Below are 21,624 nucleotides of genomic sequence, written 5' to 3' on the forward strand. Positions count from 1 at the left end.
ACCTGAGCCTTCCCAGCCACAACTTGGCATCATCAGCAACATGAGAAGCAGAGAACCTTATTGTTTCTTAAAGAGAGGGCCTTGCATGGCATCTGTAGGTGGGCTGCTGGAAGACTGTGCCCTACAGTCTGCATATCTCTGGGTGGTGGGCATAGCCATACATTGATTTTCAGCCTACCAGTATGACAAGTCCCACTGGAATACTAGGACCATCATGAGGCATCTGGGAATTGGCAGAATATACACCATGATTAGGAATGTGGGATAGTCAGATAAGAGGTGGGGTGGTGAGGAAAAAGGCATAAGGAATCCATTGTGGATCCCCACCATTGGCTTGCATGATCAGACTGAGAGTTGTCCTGGTGGGAACAGAAGCACATGTGACTATATGTCCATAATGATAAGTCCCTATTTCCAGGCCCCATGTAGTCTTTATTTTATTTTATTTTATTTTATTTTATTTTATTTTATTTTATTTTTTAAAATTTATATCCAAGTCAGCATATAGTGCAACAATAATTTCAAGAGTAGATTCCTTAATGCCCCTTACCCATTTAGCCCATTCCCCCTTCCACAGCCCCTCCAGTAACCCTTTGTTTGTTCTCCATACTTAAGAGTTTCTTATGTCTTGTCTCTCTCCCTGTTTTTATATTTGCTTCCCTTATGTTCATCTGTTTTGTATCTTACAGTTCTCATATGAGTGAAATCATGATATTTGTCTTTCTCTGACTGACTAATTTTGTTTAGCATAATACACTCTAGTTCCATCCATGTAGTTGTAAATGGCAAGATTTCATTCTTTTTGATTGCTAAGTAATACTCCATTGTGTGTGTATATATATATATATATATATATATATATATATATATACCACATCTTCTTTATCCATTCATCCATCAATGGACATTTGGGCTCTTTCCATACTTTGGCTATTGTGGATAGTGGTTCTATAAACATTGGGGTGCATGTGCCCCTTTGAAACAGCACACCTGTATCTTGTGGATAAATGCCTAGTAGTGCAATTGCTGGGTCATAGGGTAGTTCTACTTTTAATTTTTTGAGGAACTTCCATACTGTTTTCCAGAGTGGCTGCACCAGCTTGCATTCCCACCAACAGTGCAAAAGAGATCCTTTTTCTCCACATTTTCGCCAACATCTGTTGTTGCCTGAATCGTTAATGTTAGCCATTCTGACAGGTGTGAGGTGGTATCTCATTGTGGTTTTGATTTGTATTTCCCTGATGATGAGTTATGTTGAGCATTTTTTCATGTATTGGTCAGCCATCTGGATGTCTTCTTTGGAGAAGTGTCTATTCATGTCTTTTGCCCATTTCTTCACTGGATTATTTGTTTTTTGGGTGTTGAGTTTGGTAAGTTCTGTATAGATTTTGGATACTAACCTTTATCTGATATGTTGTTTGCAAATAACATATTCTTCTCCCATTCCATTGGTTGCCTTTTAGTTTTGCTGATTGTTTCCTTTGCTGTGCAGAAGCTTTTTATTTTGATGAGGTCCTAGTAGTTCATTTTTGCTTTTGTTTCCCTTGCCTCTGGAGATGTGTTGAGTAAGAAGTTGCTGCAGCCAATGTCAAAGAGGTTTCTGCCTGCTTTCTCCTCAAGGGATTTGATGGCTTCCTGTCTTACATTTGGGTCTTTCATCCATTTTGAGTTTATTTTTGTGTATGGTATAATAAAGTGGTCCAGGTTCATTCTTCTGCATGTCGCTGTCCAGTTTTCCCAGCACCACTTGCTGAAGAGACTGTCTTTATTCCATTGGATATTTTTTCTTTCTTTGTCAAAGATTAGTTGGCCATACGTTTGTGGGTCCATTTCTGGGTTCTCTATGCTGTTCCATTGATCTGAGTGTCTGGTTTTATGCCAGTACCATACTGTATTGATGATTACAGCTTTGTAATACAGCTTGAAGTCCGGGATTGTGATCAGGCCCCATGTATTCTAATGTGTGTCTTCCTTTCTTCAAACATATAACCAAAATGATGCCCAGGCACAGGAAAATCATGCTCATGGTATTGACTCCTAGGCTACTTCAAAGTGAGCTCCCTACCAGCTGGCAGGAATATACATAAAAGCATATAACCTTAGTGTTGGGTACTTCATTCATTTGAATCCTTAACCTGTGAATTTTTTTTTAACAATTATTTATTTTTGAGACAGAGAGAGACAGAGCATGAACAGGGGAGGGTCAGAAAGAGAGGGAGACACAGAATCCGAAACAGGCTCCGGACTCTGAGCTGTCAGCACAGAGCCCAATGCGGGGCTCAAACTCATGGACCGCGAGATCATGACCTGAGCTGAAGTCAGACCCTTAACTGACTGAGCCACCCAGGTGCCCCTACCTGTGCATTTTTAATAGGGTCCTTTAGAGGGCAGCAGAGACAGTCCTATGGCACCCATGAGGAACCTGACCAGAGGTGGGGCTAGAGGTGGTGGTAGTCACATTCCACTGGGATTGCTGAGGGACTGGCGTTTGATTTAGGAGGATTTGAAATTAACAGTAGAAAGGAGGATGTGGCTGATAAGGGAGTGGAACTTCATGACCTTAAAAACTTGGGGAGGTTTGAAAGTGAGTCATTGCAATGGGCAAACATTTCCTGTGAGTGATTGTGTCTGCTTTGCCACGGAGGAATATCCTAGGCTTAGGACTTTGTGATCTTTTAGTGACATTTAGTGAGGTATGGCATTGAGTGTGTTTTCTACCATCTCTGCTTTCACATTCCTCCCACTGGGCTATAGTGAACATCTGTCTATTCCTCTGGACTCGAGGGCAGAGACCAAGTGCTACAGAAATTTATATTCCCAAATCCCCCCAGCAGGGCACCTGCTACCTCATGGGTGCCAGGCAAATGTTTAGTGGATGAGGTTGAATTATCAGCTGCCAAATCTTGATAGGTATAAAATAAACTGAAAATGTCTTCTTCCCTTTTTGAGAAAGTGTTTGTATTGTCCCCAAATTTCTAAGGCCAAAACAGAACGATGATCATAATCATCCTTCACAGCATCTCTTTTTGACCATCTGGACCAATCAGGTGGTTGCCATCTTTAAGAAATAGTTATTGCCCCTAGGACCCTTCTGCCAAAACAAGTACCCCTCCAGGTGGTGGTTAAGGAACAAGAGGACAATGCGCATGGATCAGCGAGGATAAACCAAGTCCAGAAAGAACTTTGTGGGCAGTGAGCATGCACTGCCTTGCCCTTCTTCCTCCACTCTGTTTGGTGGTCTCTTCATGCACTGATGTTCTCCAAATGGTTACACTGGCATGGTTAAGAGTTGAAGGCACAGGAATCTGGCAGCCCTCTGGAGATTGCCGTTCTTCCCTCCCAGCCTGGAGGCTGGATCTGTTATGTCAGCTGCTTCTTTTAAGTACAGGGACTAATTCAGGAGTTCTGTTCTGAGAGCATCTCAATTAAGGAAAGTGGGTGAGGGGGAGGTGGGGTTAGGGGATAAAGGGAAAGTGTGGGTGGGTGGGTACATGGACTGGGCAAGCGGGGATGTGGGGAGATGGGAAAGGGAAGTTGTTAGGGATGGTCGTTCTCACTATCACACCAAATCCTCTTTATTGATGAGCATACCAGGAAGGCATCCCAAGTAGTGGCATTAAAACCTAGAGATTTCATCGTGGTTTGTGAATTCGAGCCCCACTTCGGGCTCTGTCCTGACAGCTGGGAGCCTGGAACCTGCTTCGGATTCTGTGTCTCCCTCTCTTTCTGCCCCTCCCCTGCTCGTGCTCTCTCTCTCTCTCTCTCTCTCTCTCTCTCTCTCTCTCCCTCTCTCAAAAATAAATAAACATTAAAAAAAATTAAAAAACAAACCTCAAAATTTCAGCAGGGAGAGTGTCAGGTGAGGGCTTCCAGGGATGGGAACAATGTTGGAGTAAAGCATGGAGAACAAAAGGAAACTGGAAATAAACAGAGGCAGAAAAAGGGAAAGGACACAGGTGTATGCAGTTCAGAGGACCTGGGTCTGAATCTGCATGAAAATCTCTGGAGCTGGTGTGACATATGCTGCTAACATGCCATGGGAGAGTGACAGGGCAGGGGCAGCCGCCCATCAAGCTCATGTCAGTGCTGATACCTGTGAGGTACTTGCTTCTAATCAGCAGTGTGTTCTCCTTCCTAGCTTTGCTGCTTGAGAGGGAGGCCAGGATCAAAAGTCACTACTGCTTTATGTTGAACGCAGTGCTTGTGAGATATGCCCTTCCAGGGCCTCATTCTCCTTCCTCCCTGTTTTCCTGAACTGGATACATGTAAAGGAGGGTGTCTCAGCACACTATGGGGGGGGGGTGGTCAGGAAAACAGTTTCTATAGCCAGATGCTCCCCTCACCTTTGAAGATGAATGAGGGGAACATGCCTGGAGTGTCCCCACCTGGCCTACCTCTGCCTGGGGTCTTGACTGAAATCCCCCCTAAGGTTCCAGAGCTAAGGAGATCTCAGATGCACTTGCATCTCACATACACTTGCATTCTGGCAGCCCCTGGGGGTGTATCACTATAGGCAGCTGTGGCTCCAAAAGCTAAGCATCTGCGGTGTGTATGTGGGCTACATGTGCCCACACAGGACTAGATGAAACGTCTTTGCCTTTCCACGGGAAAATCTGTACTCCATAGCTGGTGTGATCTGTTTGCCCATAACTCAGGTTAGTCCTTCCTCACCTAACAAATACTCGTTTTCCCAGGGAGAAGTGTCAGCACACCCCTTAATCATGAATTTGGTGTTTTTACTGCCATGGACATCTTTAATGATGTTCTAACAGCTTTAACTCATCTGGGCATCTGGGGTGAATTATGATTTTGTTCCAAAGTGGTTTCCAGTTTCCAGGAGCTGCTCTGATTCTCCAGGGCAGCCTATACCTGTCACTGTGCTCTGAAGGTCTCAAGGCTGCTCATCCCTGTCCTATAAACACTATCATTTTTCTCCTTTTCTGTAGAATGGAGGGCGACTGATTTCTCTTGACAAGATTCAGGTTTTGCATATTACACACATGCACACAAACACGCACTGGCGATGTGTTATGTATGACTTGTAGAAATCTTGAGGTGGTTTGTGTATCCCTGGAAGCTTCTACAAGAATATCAGTTTAAGGTGCTTTGGTTTAAATGGAAACATTCTTATTATTTGCATTTGATACTGCATATGCATATGCAGTTGGACAGTTGGGTAACTGTCCATATTCTCCTCAAAAGTCGCTCTTTCAATACCTTTACAACCTTTGTGTCATTGCAAGTCCACTGACAGCTCTCCCCACTCTTTTGAGGGAGGTGCCTGAGAGGTGAGGTGGTACAAGGTGGCCCCAGGAAGTAGGAGGCAGGTTGCCAGGGTTCACAGACATTACCATTAAGGTTTCGAGTTCTGCCAATTATTTCCTGACATGAGTTTTTATTTTTATTTTATTTTATTTTTTAACGTTTATTTATTTTTGAGACAGAGAGAGACAGAGCATGAACGGGGGAGGGGCAGAGAGAGAGGGAGACACAGAATCGGAAGCAGGCTCCAGGCTCTGAGCCATCAGCCCAGAGCCTGACGCGGGGCTCAAACTCATGGACCGCGAGATCGTGACCCGGGCTGAAGTCGGATGCTTAATCGACTGAACCACCCAGGTGCCCCGACATGTGTTTTTAAAGACAGGGGGCTGGACCAAAGCTCTGGTGGCAGTCATGGGGGTCCCAGCTCTCATGTCCCTTCAAGAGAGAACTGGGGTTGGGGAGAATCATCTGGTAGCCTCCAGCTGCAGTGCCTCAGATGCAGCCCACTCTCTCCCAGGAGAGTTCCCAGTGACAACGTGTGGCAGGGGTGCCAGACCTGGCCATTTATGCCATTGACAACTTTTTTTTAATGTTTATTTATTTTGAGAGGTTGGGGGGAGCAAACATGAGCAGGGGAGGGCAGAGAGTGAAGGAGAGAGAGAATCCCAAGCAGACTCTGCACTGTCAGCACAGAGCCTGACATGGGGCTTGATCCCATGAATCGTGAGATCATGACCTGAGCTGAAACCAAGAATCCAATGCTCAACCAACTGAGCCACCCAGGCTCCCCTCTATGGGAAAACTTTGATGTGGTTGTGCCATCTGAGACTTTTCACAGCTTCACCATGGTCTGAGGCTCTGCCTGCCCATCCTTCCCACCCCCTTTCATCACAGGTGTCACATCTGTGCTGTGCTTCAGGCTTCCCCTGCCTGCTTCTGCTTCCTCTCCTCTCTTTCCCAGGCGTCCCGCCAATAAATCTCTTGTACTTCTAACTCTGTTTTGGTATCTGTTCTGAAAGGGCCTGCATGGACACAGCTCTGTTCACAGGTGACATTGTTGGGCACTTCACACAATCCCACCTTACCTTCCCAGATCCCTACCTGCAAACAGCCACCAGTTTGCCAACCCATTTTGTCACAGAGTTAAAAGTCTATTAGGTGTTAGTTTCCATCCTTGTGGCTATGCAAGTGAGCAGGGTTCATCATACCATCCCATTCAGCATCCTGTAGGGTGCTGAGGTTCCCCAGGGATGAGACAGAGGCGTGAGATGGTCAAACACACACTTTATTTCTGTATGGAGATTCTTTCCAGGATCCCAGGCTGGATAACAGAAACCTCAGGAACGACCGCTGTCCACTTATAGACTCTTCTTGAAAACCAGGTCAATGAGGTCAGCTCCTGAGTCCCCTTTTCCCAGGAGACCTCTTAGTCCTTCCAAGAGAAAGGACATTCCAGTGTGTCTTCAAATTCTGGTGGGGGTGGGGAGGACAAGGATTCCTGGCCTTCAGTTCCTCCCAGAAAGGTCTCCCACCCACCCCTCAAATACTATGATTTGACTGAGTTTGTGATATATGTCTCAGCTCCTTTCTGTGACGAAATGAAGAGGAGGATTGGCACAGTACAAATAACACATTGACAGCAACTGGATCCCACTTTTTGGAAGTAACATAATAAAGATGGCCCCATGATATCTTATATTCTTTTACTACTGAACACTATACCAAGGAAAAACACTCGGGAGATAAACACAGGGTGACACATTTCTATAAAAATGAGACCCATGCACAGTGCAAATCATGGTGTTTCTCACACATGGGAGCTGACAACATTTTAATAAGTTCAGTGGAGAATGGGTTAGAGGAAGGCTTGCTGGGCTCTCTCAGTAGGATGTTCTGCCATAGTTGAACTAGCCAGGACCATCCAGTATTCTCTCTTCTTATGTGTGGTGTTGATGCTGTCCAACCACATCCCTTCAGTTCCCTTGGTGGCTCCCTTTGCAATGATCTCAGAGAGCTCATTGCAAAAGTCTCTCTGAAGGTGCTAGGTTTTGGCTTGATTACCGCTGTTGAGGGTAGGTCTTTAAAATCCTGGGGAGAATGTGCTTCTCAGCTGCCTCCATGCCTGATGGGTAGTCTCGACCTATTAGGACAGGTGAACTAGCCACAAACCAGTCTGGTAGGTTCCTCAAGAGCGGAGGAGCTTTGTGTCCCCAGCTCAGGGCTAAGCACAGAGCAGGTACTCAACAAATTGTTGAATTCAACTCTAACCTCTTCAACAGAGAGGATGTTCCCAAGTCCTAGACACTTTTCTTCTTGGGTATTTTTTATAATCATTCTGGTTCCTTATATACCCCTCTGGAATGAATAACATGGTGCAGTTTTTATTGGAAGTATAATTAATGCTTTGGGCATTGATTTTTTTTTGCCCCTAAATTATGTCTTTCATCCATATGTCTACACTGAAATAACTTTATTTAATTTATTTAATCCTTCCCATGCTGCTCTGCAGAATGTGGCTATTGGGTTATTTTGGCGTATACTGTTGCTATACAACTTTCTCAGGGCTGCTGATGCCCTGGTAGGGTTATAGCCCTCATGGCTAGTAAAGGCTAGAGAGCCTGTGGGCAGCATTGGTCTCTGTCAACACCACAAATGCAGCACATGTGCATCCATTCTTCAAACCACAAGGAAGACATTCATGGATGTTACATGAGACTTCTGCTTTCAGCCACATCTGGACAAAGCACAAATCTGGGAGACATCAAGAAATTGTGTGCTCACCTGCTGGAAACCTCAAAGCTTTGCTGAGACATGGAGGATTAAATTCATGGCTCTTGGTAGACTGACTGTCCTGTGGGGTTGGTGGGTCTTCCCACCCCTTTCAGACAGGAGGCCAGTTAAGCCATGGGGGCAGGAAGGGAGATTCAGAGAATCTGAAGGGAAGATATAAGGTGGCCTCTTCCCACAAGTGGAGCTGCAGGGTCCAGCCTCCTTGCTCACTGGACATCTGAGAATAAAGCTAGAATAATAGAATAAAGCTGAGACTGCATTAGTGCCCCTGCCCTAAGATACCCCAAAAGGCCAGAGCAGGGAGCCCACATGTTTATCTTCCTTGATGGCATCTCCACCTGTGGAACTTGGCCTGCTAACACTTGATGGAGAGATGCAAACTTTGACATGAAGTCCTCTGCTCTGTCAAATACCAAAACGTTCCAGAAGAAGGAAAATACTCGTGGTTTTAGGATAAGTCCGAGCATGTTTGATATGGATATTGACACGTTGTAGCAGTTGCTACTCTCCAGAAACAGGGTACTAAGTCACTAGACTTGCTGTTCTTATTCTTTTTGAGATTACCAATTGATAAAACTAACAAAAAACTCATACAATCCTTGAACCACTGAATGTTAAAAGGAGTACTTAGGTTATCTAGCTCAGCCCCATATTTTACAAATAAGGAAAGAGAGGCTCAGATAGATTAAGTATGGCACAGGCCTCCTGACTCTTGGTCTGTAGCAGACATTAGCTGGCATCACTGGACCTATTTTGCCATACTGGTTGTTCAGGACAGTCCCTGGGGATATAATCCACATGGACCTGAGGCTCTCAATCTCAAGAGGTGTCGATGCACTAAATATTGAGGTCTCTAAAGGAAGGCATCCATGCTTCCTTTTCATGGATGCTTAGAAGACAGAGTTAAACCTTTCCTTTGGATTTTATGTGGTTCCTTCTTTTGTTTACCCTGATGAGTGAAGGTTGATGTGATGTGCTCCACCAGCTAAAGGAGAATAATGTGAGCACGACTATGGACAACTTCACTGAAGTTCATGGAGGCTCCAGGCAAATCCAGGTGCTGTAGGATTCATCCCTAAATGAGCCCCCACATATAACCAAAGTTAATTTTAGAATCATGGAAGAGATTTAGGGGAAATCAAGTCCAACCTTGCCATTTTACAAGCTCAGAGAAGTTCAGCAGTTTGCCTTGGGTCACACAGCATGGGGGATATCAAAGTCATAGAAGAATCCAGATTTTTTTTTAAACTCAGGATTGGATGTTTTCCCTAAAAAATTCTGAACTTTTTCACAAACCCCAGTGTTAGGGAATTTCTGATGGTTTCTAGATCAAGGCATTATCCATGCATGAAGTGAAGCAAGACAAAAATGGTGGTGGCTGCCCCTGCTGAAGACCTGCGGTCTAGGAGAGCATGTTGGAGTAGAAGCTGAAGCTCTCTGTCATGGTCTTGGAGTTGCTGCGAGAGGAGCCATTGGAGGTCAGATCCAGGGACGAGGGTGTGGTCTTGGGACCATCCTCCAGCTCCTCCTCATGGGTCCCCACCACCGTGGAGATGGTGGTCTCCAGGCGGCTGACTTTATACACGCTGCCCTGGGTTTGGAGGTACCGGGTGGATTTCATTTCGAGCCCCTCGTAGTCGCCGGCACTGATAAAGGGGCAGCACCGGAAGGCATGCTTGAAGCCCAGGCGGAACCTGGAGAGACAGAAGATGGGAGAGGTGACCCTTTGGGACAGTCTGCTTCCAGAGGGCATTGTCACCACTATGTCAGCTCTTTAACGCATAGACAAGCCTAAGTATGACTCTCTGTTGTTATTGTTATTATTATTATTTAAAGCTTATTTATTTTGAGAGAGAGAGAGAGAGCAGGGGAGGGACAGAGAGAGAGGGAAAGAAAGAATCCCAAGCAGGCTCCACACTGTTGGTGCAGAGCCTGATGTGGGGCTTGAACCCATAAACTGTGAGATCATGACCTGAGCCGAAATCAAGAGTCCGACACTTAACTGACTGAGCCACCCAGGCACCCGGATGACCACCATTCCTGATGGGCTCTCCCTTCTCTTGCTTGTCTAAGGTTGGCTTCTTCTGCCAGAACAGCTCTCCTGATCAGTGTGACTAAGTAAGGGCCTTCCAGGCACTGATTCCTCTTTGCTTACCCTGTCCTGCTGGAACTGCTAGAAGAAACTGGGTAAAGCTGCCCAAATTGTATGATGAGATGAGATGGAAAGAGGAAAGTGAGAGGCCAGTGAAGGGAAAAGATGCCCTATGGAGAATGGTATTCTGTGGCCATCAATCTCTCTTTGTGTCTTACTCTCCCTGTCTCCCCCCCGCCGCCCCCCACTGCATGCACAGCCCCCTGTGCATGGATCCACAGGGCAGAGGGAACAAAATCACAGGCCATGAACTAGATCCAGCTTTCAGGCCTATTTATATGCATCAATAACAGAGGTTTGTTTTTTTTTTAATGTGCACCCCCACCCCCACTAACTTAGTTGCCAGTGTCCAAAAGTCAGAAGATTCACACAAAAGTATGGATGTCTGGTTCTTCTTGGAGAAGAAAAACAAAGTCCACTTTGGGCTCATAAAGCTGCATGGCAATAATTAGTAGGGATGGAGTAGTGTGGTCTTTTTGCTGCAGTCCCTCCCACCCCCTCTTGTCTCACAAAGATTTTGCTCATTTAGGTTGGCTGTTTGGCTGCTATAGAGACAAATGATCTTGTCCCTGGAGAGAGTGTGGGGGATGAGGTCCTCACCTGTCATTGAGGCAGCAGTAGATGATAGGGTTGTACATGGTGGAGCTCATGGCCAGCCACATGATGGCCAGGTAGACCTGCTGAATAAACTTCTCAAGGTAGAGATCAGGGTTGATGTAGGGCAAGAGGAAGAAGATGTGGAATGGCAGCCAGCAGATGGCAAAGGTGCACACCACGACGATCATCATCTTGACCACCTGGCAGGAGGATGGGGCAGGTGAGGTCACCACCACAGCCAACTTTTCTCATGGCTACTTTCTCTCTCCTCCCATGCCCCTCACTGCACACAGTGCAGTGTGTGGTGGGAAGTGTCTATAATAACCCCTTTCGAGGAGGAGACAGGACCATTTATATGTGGTATCAAAGGACTTTGATTATATCAGTAGTTCTCAGAGTGTGGCTCCGGGACCAGCTTTGTAACCATCATTTGGGACTTGCCAGAAATGAGAATTCTTGGACCCCATCCCACACTTACAGAATCAGAAACCCTGGGGGTGAGACCCAGAATTCTGGTTTGACAAGCCCTTCAGGTGACTCTGAAACACAGTCATGTTTGAGAACCTCTGTGTGATGTCACCCCTCTGGGCAGTGGCTGCAGAAGCCAAGGGAGAGCAGACAATGACCCAGGGGAATGGGTATTCAGTGGGGAGAGACTCAGTAAGGAGGAGGAAGCAGTGAGGGCAGGGGGGTGGGGGAAGGTGGAGAGGAGGGGCCAGGGTAGTATCAGAGGAAAGAAGAGGAAGGGAGGCATCTGGACAGCTGCAGCTAGGGAGCACCAGATGGTTAAAAGGGATTTAAAAGGTTTTTTATAAATAGTAATGTGACCCACTGTTTCTGTTCTCCATCACTAGTTTTGTTCCTTTTAAAACTTTTTGATGTTTGAACCAAGTGAATGTATTATTTTGTCAAACTTTAATAATAAAAGAGGACTTAACTCTTCAATGCATTTGTAGTTAAGTGTGTGTGTGTGTGTGTGTGTGTGTGTGTGTGTGTGTGTGTGTTAATGGCTTGACAGGTTGCAATTACTCTTAAGGCAAGAAAGAAGTGGCTCTTGCCTATACAGGCAGGCCTAGGTTACAAATACAACCAAGAAAGATCTCTTCCCTCCTCTGTCCCACATCTCCTCTCCTCCTTCCACTGTTCCACAGACCCAGGGATGTTTTGTGCCTGCTGCCTCTGGGCCTCCTGAGGTTCTGAGGCTCATATGCTTGCCAGCCTGAGCCAGGGCGGGTTAGGTGCTGCTTGCTCTTTGCTTACCTTGCGCTTGGCAGAGACCTGCTCATGGTAACGGTCAGAGGAGTCCCCAGGGATCTCGCTGGCCCACAGTGTGATTCCCACAACAGTGTACGCATAGCCAATCACCAGCAAGGGGAGGAAGTAGATCAGCACAGTTACGCAGATGTGGTACCTGCAACAGGAAGGATGGGAGGGTTCAGTCTAAGGACAGGGATGGTCAAGGCTTGCCAACCACCTTTCTCAGCATTTGCCATTAATGAGCTTGGATGATAAGGCAGCATGGAGTCTGGCCACCTGCATTGGGTGGTTGGCTGATATATGAATGGATAAACTAGAGAAAGCAAATCTCTTCAACTTAGGTTTTTCTTGTGGACTTTTTCCATAATAGAGATTCCTGTTGAGATTGAAGAAAGAAAAAACATTGATGAAAGGGAACTGAATCTGTTGTATACTTATGACAATTTCAGTTGATGGTAAGTTCAATATTGCTTACATTCCCCCTCCAAAAAAAATGCAACCTTAGGCTGCATTAATAAAAGTGTATTCTCTAGAATGCAGGAGGTGTTTGTACCACTCGGTTAATTCCAGTCAGATTACATTTAGGCTGGGCTTTTGTGCAGGAGTGTAGACAAACTTGTACATTCAGGTGAGAACCACTAGGTGGTTGGTGAGCTCTCATTCTTTCTGTAGGACAAGTGGATTCACAGGTATAAGAATAATTAGCTTGGAGGAGAGAAACAAAATTTATCCTAGAACTAGGATCAGTGGGTGAAAGCCACAAAGTATAAGCTAATTCTAAGCCTGGCCCTTAAAAATATATCTGCAAATGGAAGCTTCCTGGGTCTCTGGGTTACAGCTTGCAAAATAGATACCAATTGACTTGAGTTTGACTGGGACAAATTGACATGGGCAGGAAATAAGCTTTTGCAGTATTAAACCACTGAGAATTTTTTCTCCAAGATTTTATCTAAATTCAAGTTAGTTAACACATAGTGTAGCATTGGTTTCAGGAGTAGGATTTAGTGATTCATCACTTACATACAACACCCAGTGCTCATCACAACAAGGCCCCTTCTTAGTACCCATCACCCATTTAGCCCATCCCCAACCTCCCCTCCAGCAACTCTCAGTTTGTTCTCTGTAATTAAGAGTCTCATGGTTTGCCTCCCTCTCTGTTTTTATCTTATTTCTGCTTCCCTTCTCCCATGTTCACTTGTTTTGTTTCTTAAGTTCCGCATATGAGTGAAATCATATGATATTTTCCTTTCTTTGACTGACTTATTTCACTTAGCTATAATACACTATAATACACTGTAGTTCCATTAACATCATTGCAAATGGCAAGATTTCATTCTTTTTGATGGCTGAGTAGTATATACATACCATATCTTCTTTATCCATTCATTAGTCAATGGACATTTGGGCTCTTTCCATAATTTGGCTATTGTTGATAAACTACTGAGATTTTGATGTTTGTTGCAACAACATAACTTATTCTATTTTGTTTAAGGCAAGTGTCCTTCTAAGTAGGATGCTCAAATAATTTTTTGAATTTTGAGAAAGGATATTTTTCTCAGTGAGTGCTTTGTATATCTGGTTAGTTATAGCCCTTTTCTCCTGATGTGAGTTTAATGGAGAGGATCCATTAGTAGTAATAGTAGTAATAATAGTGGGAACAGCTAATATTTTAGGGAGTTCACTCTAGATCGCTATGTTGATAATAATGTTAATGATAGTATTAATAGCAGAAACGATAGTTAGATTTTATTTAGTGAAGAGCACAATGCCACTCACTTTACCGTTATTCTTATTTAATCCTCAAAAAAAATGATTAGGCGTGTACTATCATAATCCCATTCTGTAGATGAGGAAACTGAAGTTAAGAATTTAATTAACTTTCCCAAATTCACAGCAGGTAAAAAGAGGAGGGTGGAATAAGAAGGCAGGACTGTGACCCCAGAACCAGCTTTTTGTCACTGGAGAAAAGTCATCCAGTGATGACTCTGTTTATGCTTATTCTCTTAAATGATTTTTTTTCCAATAAAGAAAACCTACTTATTCATTTAATTTCTCTTTATCGGTACTATGTTTTCATTACTTCTTTGCAAAGCTCCACAGTTTTACTTATTCAGCTTCCTGTGAATATTAAAATTTGCAACTTGAAGACACTTGAAGAGCTCTTAAATAATGCACAACAGCTTCAGCAAAGCAGGGTGCTGAGTGCATCCGTTTTGTGCAGACAGGCTGCTCCAACAGTCTCAACAGGCTGTTAAGGTCCCCCTTGATTGTCACCTCCTCTGGGAGCCTCTGGGTTCTCCAGTCACCATGGCAGTGAGTGCATACTGAGTTTCCTACCTGATCTCAACCTCTCCCCCGATTGCTGTACTTATCACTTGGATATAAGGGGACAGGGAGACCCTGGGAACCTTCAGGATACACCTGCTTCTCCTACGTGGAAGAATAGTCCTGCCTTATGCAAACCGATACTTGGTTGATGATCAAAACACAGTAGTTGAGCTTTGTGGGGCCAGTGCCTCAGAGTGCTGAGCATCTATATGGGAGTCAGGGACACGATGGAAGGACACTGCAGTCCAGTCACCGGTGCTCCTAACCCTGAACCAGTGGATCCCAAACTTGAGCCAGCTTCAGAATCACCTGGGGGAGCTTGTACAAACACAAAGGGCTGGACCCCACCTGGACTTTCCCACTTAACAAGTCTGGGGTGGGCTTGAGAATCTGCTTTCATAACAAATTCCCAGTTCATGCTGCTGCTGGTCCAGGTTCAGACTTTGAGAAACACTGTCCTAAACCAATGGTTCTTGAGCCCGGAATCACATGAGAATCACCAGGGGAGCTTTTAAAATGATCAGTGCTCAGAGACACATTAAATTGGCCTTGATTGTAGAAGCAGGAAACCACAGCTGAGAAAAATTTCCCAAGTTATTCTTGCATATGGTTAGCACTGAGAAGCACTGTTTCAAGTCCAAGTCTGCAAGCCTGTTGGAACCCCATTGTTTGAGATTTTATGACTTCACTAAGATGTGTGTTAACCATATTTTTTAGTTTCTGTATCTGATGCTTTGAGGTCTAGGCCTTGTTGACCTGGAAAGGATTGTGCCTCCTTGGGTTAGTTAATTCCTAGAGATAACTCCTGCTAGCGTGCCTTTCCTATGCAAACTAACGAACCCAGGGCCTATACTCCCCACCCACTTGTTTTCTCAGGGGCTCTTACACTGTGGGATGATATCCAGCTGCCATGGTCACTCCAGGGCCACTTCAGACAGTCAGGGGCACAGAGCTCATGGAAATGATTCAAACTAGCCAATTCTAAGCCTGTTTATCCTGCCTCACCCATTCCTTCTCTGGAACACACAATAAAAGCCTTCCTGAAGTCTCCTGCACTCTCTCTCTGCCCGTGGCCCTATGTGGCGCACTTGCCCCTTTGTCCTGGGAACTATGAGTAATAAACTATCTTTTCAATGGCAATCATGTCCTTATCTGTTGGCCTCACCATACTTGAATAGAATATAAAACATACACTTTAAAACAAAGTACCCTTTGGAAAAATCACAGATCAGACCATTAGGAAAATGCTAAAATGAATCAATAAACATAAATTATCAGCTTCTATTTTTTTAAAAGAAGGAAAAGTAATTTTCTTATTTGTAAACAACAAAAAGTATGAACTTAATTTCAGTTAAAAAGTACTATAGTCAGGGAGAGTATTAACTTGTCCATTGTAGAACAGGGATAATTGAAAATAACACAGGAATATCATCCAGCAATTCCACTTCTAGATATATACCCAGAAGATTTGAAAGCAGGGGCTCAAATAGATACTTACACACCAATGTTCATAGCAGCACTATTTCCCATAGCCAAAAGGTGGAAGCAACCCAAATATCCCTCAAAAGTTGAGTGGATAAACCAAATGTGGTATATATTTACAATGGAATATTACTCAGCCGTGAAAAGGAATGAAGTTCTAATACATACCACAACATGGGTAAACCTTGCAAACATGTTAAGTGGATAAGCCAGACACAAGAGGACAAATACTGGATGATTCCACTTAAATCAAATATCTAGAATAGGCAAATTCATAGAAACAGAAAGTGGAATAGAGGTTACCAAGGGCTGGGGAGAGGGGATGGAATAATAGGTACAGAATGTGGGATAATGGAAAAGTTCTGGAAATGGATCGTGGTGATGGTTGCAACAATATGGTGAATGTAAAATGGTAAGTTTTATGTTATATGTATTTTATCACAATAAACTTAATTTAAAAAATCCATGAGAAAATTCTAGTGAAGCTGGGGTCTTACATCTCCAGATGAGTAGTTTTCTGCTCCCTTTGGGAGCCCCTCAACAATCTCCCTCCCTCCCTCCCTCCCAAATCATAAAAAAACAAACAAACCTGTAGGTTTGATTCTTGGATGGGATCAAAGGTAAAATGTATCCTCCTAAATCTTGCTCAGATAAGCCCCTTTTGCCTAGTGCAAGTACTCGGGATGCCTGAGTAGTTCGGTTAAGCGGCTGACTTAGGCTCAGGTCATGATCTCACGGTTTATGAGTTTGAGCCCTGCATCTGGCTGTCTGTTGTCAGTGCAGAGCCTGCTTTGGATCCTCTGTCCCCTCCCCTCTCTCTGCCCCTCCCCCAACTTGTGCGCGCACGTGCACGCGCTCTTTCTCGCTCTTTCAAAAATAAACAAAAAATAAAAAATAAAAAAAGAATTGCAAATACTCAATCCAAAAAATGTCCAAGTTACTAAAAATTCTAAATGACTACATTAAAGAAGTTCAAAAAAATTCTAAGGTCAAATGAATGAAATTCCATCATTAGAAAAAATGAAAATGAATACATTTCTTCCATCTTGACACCTTCTTGAAGAAATTTTACCATATTCTTGTAGTTAGCTGGAGATAATCCTGTTTTGTAATTTTTTTTTCCATAATCATTGTTTTAAAGAGCCCGCCAATGGAATTTCGTGTAATCTTATTATGTGAGGCTCCATGCTTTTTTTTTTTTTTTTTTTTTTTTTTTTTTTATTCTCCCATCTGATATTCCTAGGTTCCTGCCAGGCAGGGTTTAATCAGCTCTCAGAGTTAGTATCCGCCTTGAGAGAAGAGAAGAAGGGGTCAGGGGTGCATCTGAAGTGAGTGAGAGAAAGGACCAGGAGTGACAGCAAGAGGCTGTGACAGCAGGGGTGGCTTGGTTCCCACTTGATGAGATATGTCGGTGGATTCCGATCATTAAATTTTGCCAGTGGACTTACCGGTACCCTCGGAAGGCAAGTGCATGCAACAACCTCCTACCTTTGTTTCCTCCAGGTCACCCCTCTAGAAGCGGCACATATTACAAGATAAAATTGCTGTATACAGACTGTGTCACCCCAAATCCTGCAGATTCGCCTGTCCTTAATGCCGTAATGCTCACTAATCCAAGTTTACTAACGTTTCACTATCTGGAGTCACTCATTGCTCAAGCACCAACAGTTCCAGTCTCTGAAATAGTCCTCAGCATCTGAAATCAGATAGATGGGTTTATTAAATAGTATCCAGTGTGTCTTCTAATGCACTTCATGGAGGCTCTAGGTGCCCTGAGGTGGGGGAGGAAGGGAGACAAGAGGGCAGAGCTCTGGGGTTCCTGCTGTCCCTCTAAACAAGCAACTCTGCTGGGTTTATATGTGGCTTTCTGTGGATCAGGTTGTTAGGTGGTGGTGGTGGGAGATTTCAGCTGTCACAGAAAGGTGGATGAGCACTGCTGTGCTTATCTGATTCAATGCGTTAACCCTCATTCATTGTGTCAGCCTTCTCTACAGTTTCCACACCATGTAATCAGCCCCTTACTTCTTGAATACCCCCTGTGACGCGCTGCTCACTAGCTATAAAGCCAGCACCATCGGCAATACCTGGAGCTTGTTAGAGACGAAGATTCTCAGTCCCCACCCTGGATGGGCCAAATCGGAAAATGTGTACTTTAATAAGACTTTCTGGTGATTCATGTGCAAGTTCAAGTTTGAAGCACAGTGCTCTCCATCTGGGCTGCACACTGGAATCACCTGGGGAATGTTGAAAACTTCCAGTGTGTGGTTTCCAGTCTCAGCTTCTGACTTAAGACTGGCCTGCAGTGCTGCCTGGGCATCAGAGTGTCAGAAGCTCTCCAGAGGGTTCTCCTTGTGGCTGGGGCTGAGAGTCATCGTCGTTGAGCCTACTCCTGCTGGCAGCTGTGACTGATGTCGTTCCTTCTTAAACTAAGAACCTGTGGCCTGGTAGCTTTCACTACATCCTATGTCACAGGCAACAAGCTGAACCTGCCTCCTGGGATGGTCCTGCCAAGTTGAGATAACCAGGAACACGCCTGAGCCCTCTTTGCATCTCGGACTTGTGGGGCCACCCCTCGATAGACATGAGCTGAGCAGTACCCCCTTGCTGCCCTTCCTTGAGCAGCCCTCAGGCTGTCTCTTCCTCAAGCACAGTGCTAGATGCCTGCTTAACTTTTTACTTCCTTCCAAAAAATTGTCTTCTTTGCAGATAAATGTGGTTTCTTCCTAGTAAAAGAAAAAAAAAATCCATATATTTTTTTGCTCACTTTCACTTCTAGGCATTAGACCAAATCCCAAAGCCCTTGCAGTCCTATTGGAGACAAAAAGAAACTGCAGTCTACTAATTCATAAATTCTGTGGCCCTGTGTGAGGAATCCAAGCCTCTGTTCCCATTACCAGGAGCTCAGTCTTTGGGGGACACAGAGAAGTGCCGAAGAATGTAATATGGGAAGTGACTGACAGTGGTTACCTCTTCAAGTGGAGTGGAGACACTGAGAAAGGTGTCAGGGGCCTTTATAAATATATATAAAATATAAAAAATACATACATATGTAAACAATTTTTAAAATTACCCTGAAAACAGTAGGCATTTTGTTACTAAGTGCATGGAGAATAATGGGAATGCAGAAGTGAGACTCTCAACCAATCCAATCAGGGACGCTTCCTGCAGGAGGTGTGCTTGGCCACGCCCTGATATGTGTGCAGGAGGTGGGCACTACAGGTGGTGAAAACAGCAAGTGCAAAGGCACCAAGGGAGGACCTTGGCATGATGCGGTGCTGTGCTGTGACTCAGACTAATGGAACATGGCTGTGTGAGGAAGTATCAGGAGACTTAGACAGAAAGGTAGACAGAGGACAAATCATGAAGTGCATTTTATGACATGCTGGAGAGTTTATAATGTATTTTGAAGTTGATGGGAAATCACAAAATGGTTTTAAACAGGGAGTGACATGATCAGATACTTGTGCTCTGGCCACAGTGGGGCTTGGATGGAGGCAGGAAAGGCTAGAGGCACCAGCCTTTAGGAAGCTGTGCAAGGAGCCAGGCTGGAAGCGGCAATGACCTGAGCTAGAGCCATGGCAGACTGGATGGATGGGGAGGAGAGGAAGACCCCAAGGGGTGCTGTGGCTGGGAGGAAAAGCTGGTGGGCTTGGCTGCCATTCGGCACTTTAGCTGGGTTTCTGGCCTGTGTGAATGGGGGAGAGTGAGGCTGACTGTTGCAGGTATGGGGACCCGGGAGGAGGAGCAGGTTTGTTGGGGAGGTCAGCAAGCTGACGTTTGGACATGCTGACCTTCAGGGCAAGCAGTTGAATGTCTGAATCTGGCTGGAACTAGGACAAGAGGCCTGGGTGGAGATTAGATTTGGATCCCTTGGGTATCCCCAAACCCTGAGAAGATGAGGGAAGAGAGGGGGCTGGCAGAGGAGGCCCACATGAGGATGAGCCCAGGGCAGGAGGGAAGGAGGAGAGTGAGGGGTGGGAGGTGCAGGGCGGGGAGGGAGAGTCCAGGGACTGGTGGAGCCTGCCTGGGGGAGGAGTGTTGGGAGGCGGAGGTGGGATGAGGACAGGAACTTGCTCTGTGGTTTTGGAAATAGGAGGTCATGGGCAGATTCCATTTTTGTGGTGTGGTCAGCGATGATTAGAGCAGGTGGGCCAGCTGATGGGGAGTGAGGAGTGGGGGCAGTAAGTGGGGGCTCCATTCCTAAACTGCTGGGTCACAAAAGGGAGGGAGAAGTCAGGGGACAGAGAAAGACATTTGCATGGGATAACAAAGCCCTCGTGTACCCTCCCCTGCTTGTGACCAGTCTACCCTGGGATATAGAGATGTGAGGACATGTCCTCGCTATCCTTGAGAGAGGGCTGGGATCATACTCCCATCAACTGCATCCAGGCATAAACTTGGGGCAGAAATGCCCCCAGGTCAGCCTCTTTCAGGATGTGCTGACCAATCAAGGCAGATGCTCAAGTATATTCATTGAATTCACAGAAAAATTGGGTTCCCCAGATTCCTACCCCCAAATGGTGCTGCCTCCTGAAGGCAGTGGCTCAGCTCCTGCCAGTGAACAAGAGGAAATAAAACATATGTTTTTCTGCAGTCATTATCCAAACCACGCAAGTCAGAATTTTGATGTGTTCTTCTCCAGGCTCCTTTTTATGTTTTATCTGCTTCATTAGATGCTATGGTCCTTGGAGACAGAGCCCAGCGGTGTCCCTCTTTAATCACCCTTGCAGAACTGGCCCCAAGGAAACTCTTCATAGAAAGATACCATCTCAGGCTTGGAAGGACATTAGAATTCTCACCTGCTCCATACCCACAGCCAGCAAGAAGCCCCCCTGAGGGCATGCTCTTGAATACCCTGCAGGCACAGAGCCCCAGGCCTGACCATTTCCCATTTCTTCATTTTTTTTCTTCTTTCTTTCTTTCTTTCTTTCTTTCTTTCTTTCTTTCGAGAGCGAGCAAGCACAGGGTAGGGACAGAGGGAGAGAGAGAGAGAGAGAATCTTAAGCCCCATCTCAGGGCTTGATCCCATGACCCTGAGAACATGACTTGAGCCAAAATCAAGAATCAGACGCTTAACTGATTGAGCCACCCAGGCACCCCAATTTTGTAATCAATAGTTTTCTTGTTGCAAGCACTATATATTCATTGTGGATTTGAAAATACAGGCAAGCATTAAAAGAACACCTTTAGAAGTTCTTGTGAGCCCATGACCTAGAAATAAATCCTAATAAAGTTGACATCTTCCTATACCTAGCTGCACATTCACACTCTTACTTGTACATACATAGGTATATTTTATATTACTTCAAAAATAACACTGTGCCACAATCATCTTTTTATGTCAATGAATCTATTTCTTTGACAATGTTTCTAACCAGTGTGACCATGCCCCATATTATAGAAGTACATGGGTATTCAGCCTGCCTTCTAATTGGGACGTTTGAGTTATTTACAATGTTTTTATATTTAACTGATACTGTAATTAACATCTTCAATACATATCTTTGCTCTCATTCTCATTTCCCAACAATTAATTAGCCAGAATTAAAGTATTATTAAAGGTTTGGCATATATTGTCCCTCTTCAGAAAGTATCTGCTAACTTATGGCCTCTGGGCTTTCTCTTTTTCCTGCATGGTGGCACTGGGTGTTGGGATGTGTTAGTCTTTAACAACATGATAGCTTACTTTTAATATTCTTTATTCATTATAAATTGAAATTTTATAATTATGCCTTTTGTCATTGTCATTTTTTCTT

The 21,624-nt window shown here is 44.7% G+C and overlaps 1 protein-coding gene across 1 annotated transcript in view; it reads right to left on the reverse strand.

Annotated features, from left to right (window-relative positions):
• Positions 1-6,588: 6,588 nt before the first annotated feature.
• The window catches only part of TACR1 (tachykinin receptor 1), a 141,567-nt gene continuing 126,531 nt past the window's right edge, over positions 6,589-21,624 (reverse strand). The window contains exons 3-5 of the mRNA XM_007083489.3: positions 12,062-12,212; positions 10,805-11,001; positions 6,589-9,746 (exon numbers count right to left, since the gene is read on the reverse strand). Coding sequence (XP_007083551.1) covers positions 9,455-9,746; positions 10,805-11,001; positions 12,062-12,212 — 640 coding nt within the window. The 3' untranslated portion in view covers positions 6,589-9,454. The remainder of the gene's footprint in view (positions 9,747-10,804; positions 11,002-12,061; positions 12,213-21,624) is intronic.

This window comes from Panthera tigris, chromosome A3, assembly GCF_018350195.1.
Source record: "Panthera tigris isolate Pti1 chromosome A3, P.tigris_Pti1_mat1.1, whole genome shotgun sequence".
NCBI lineage: Eukaryota > Metazoa > Chordata > Mammalia > Carnivora > Felidae > Panthera > Panthera tigris.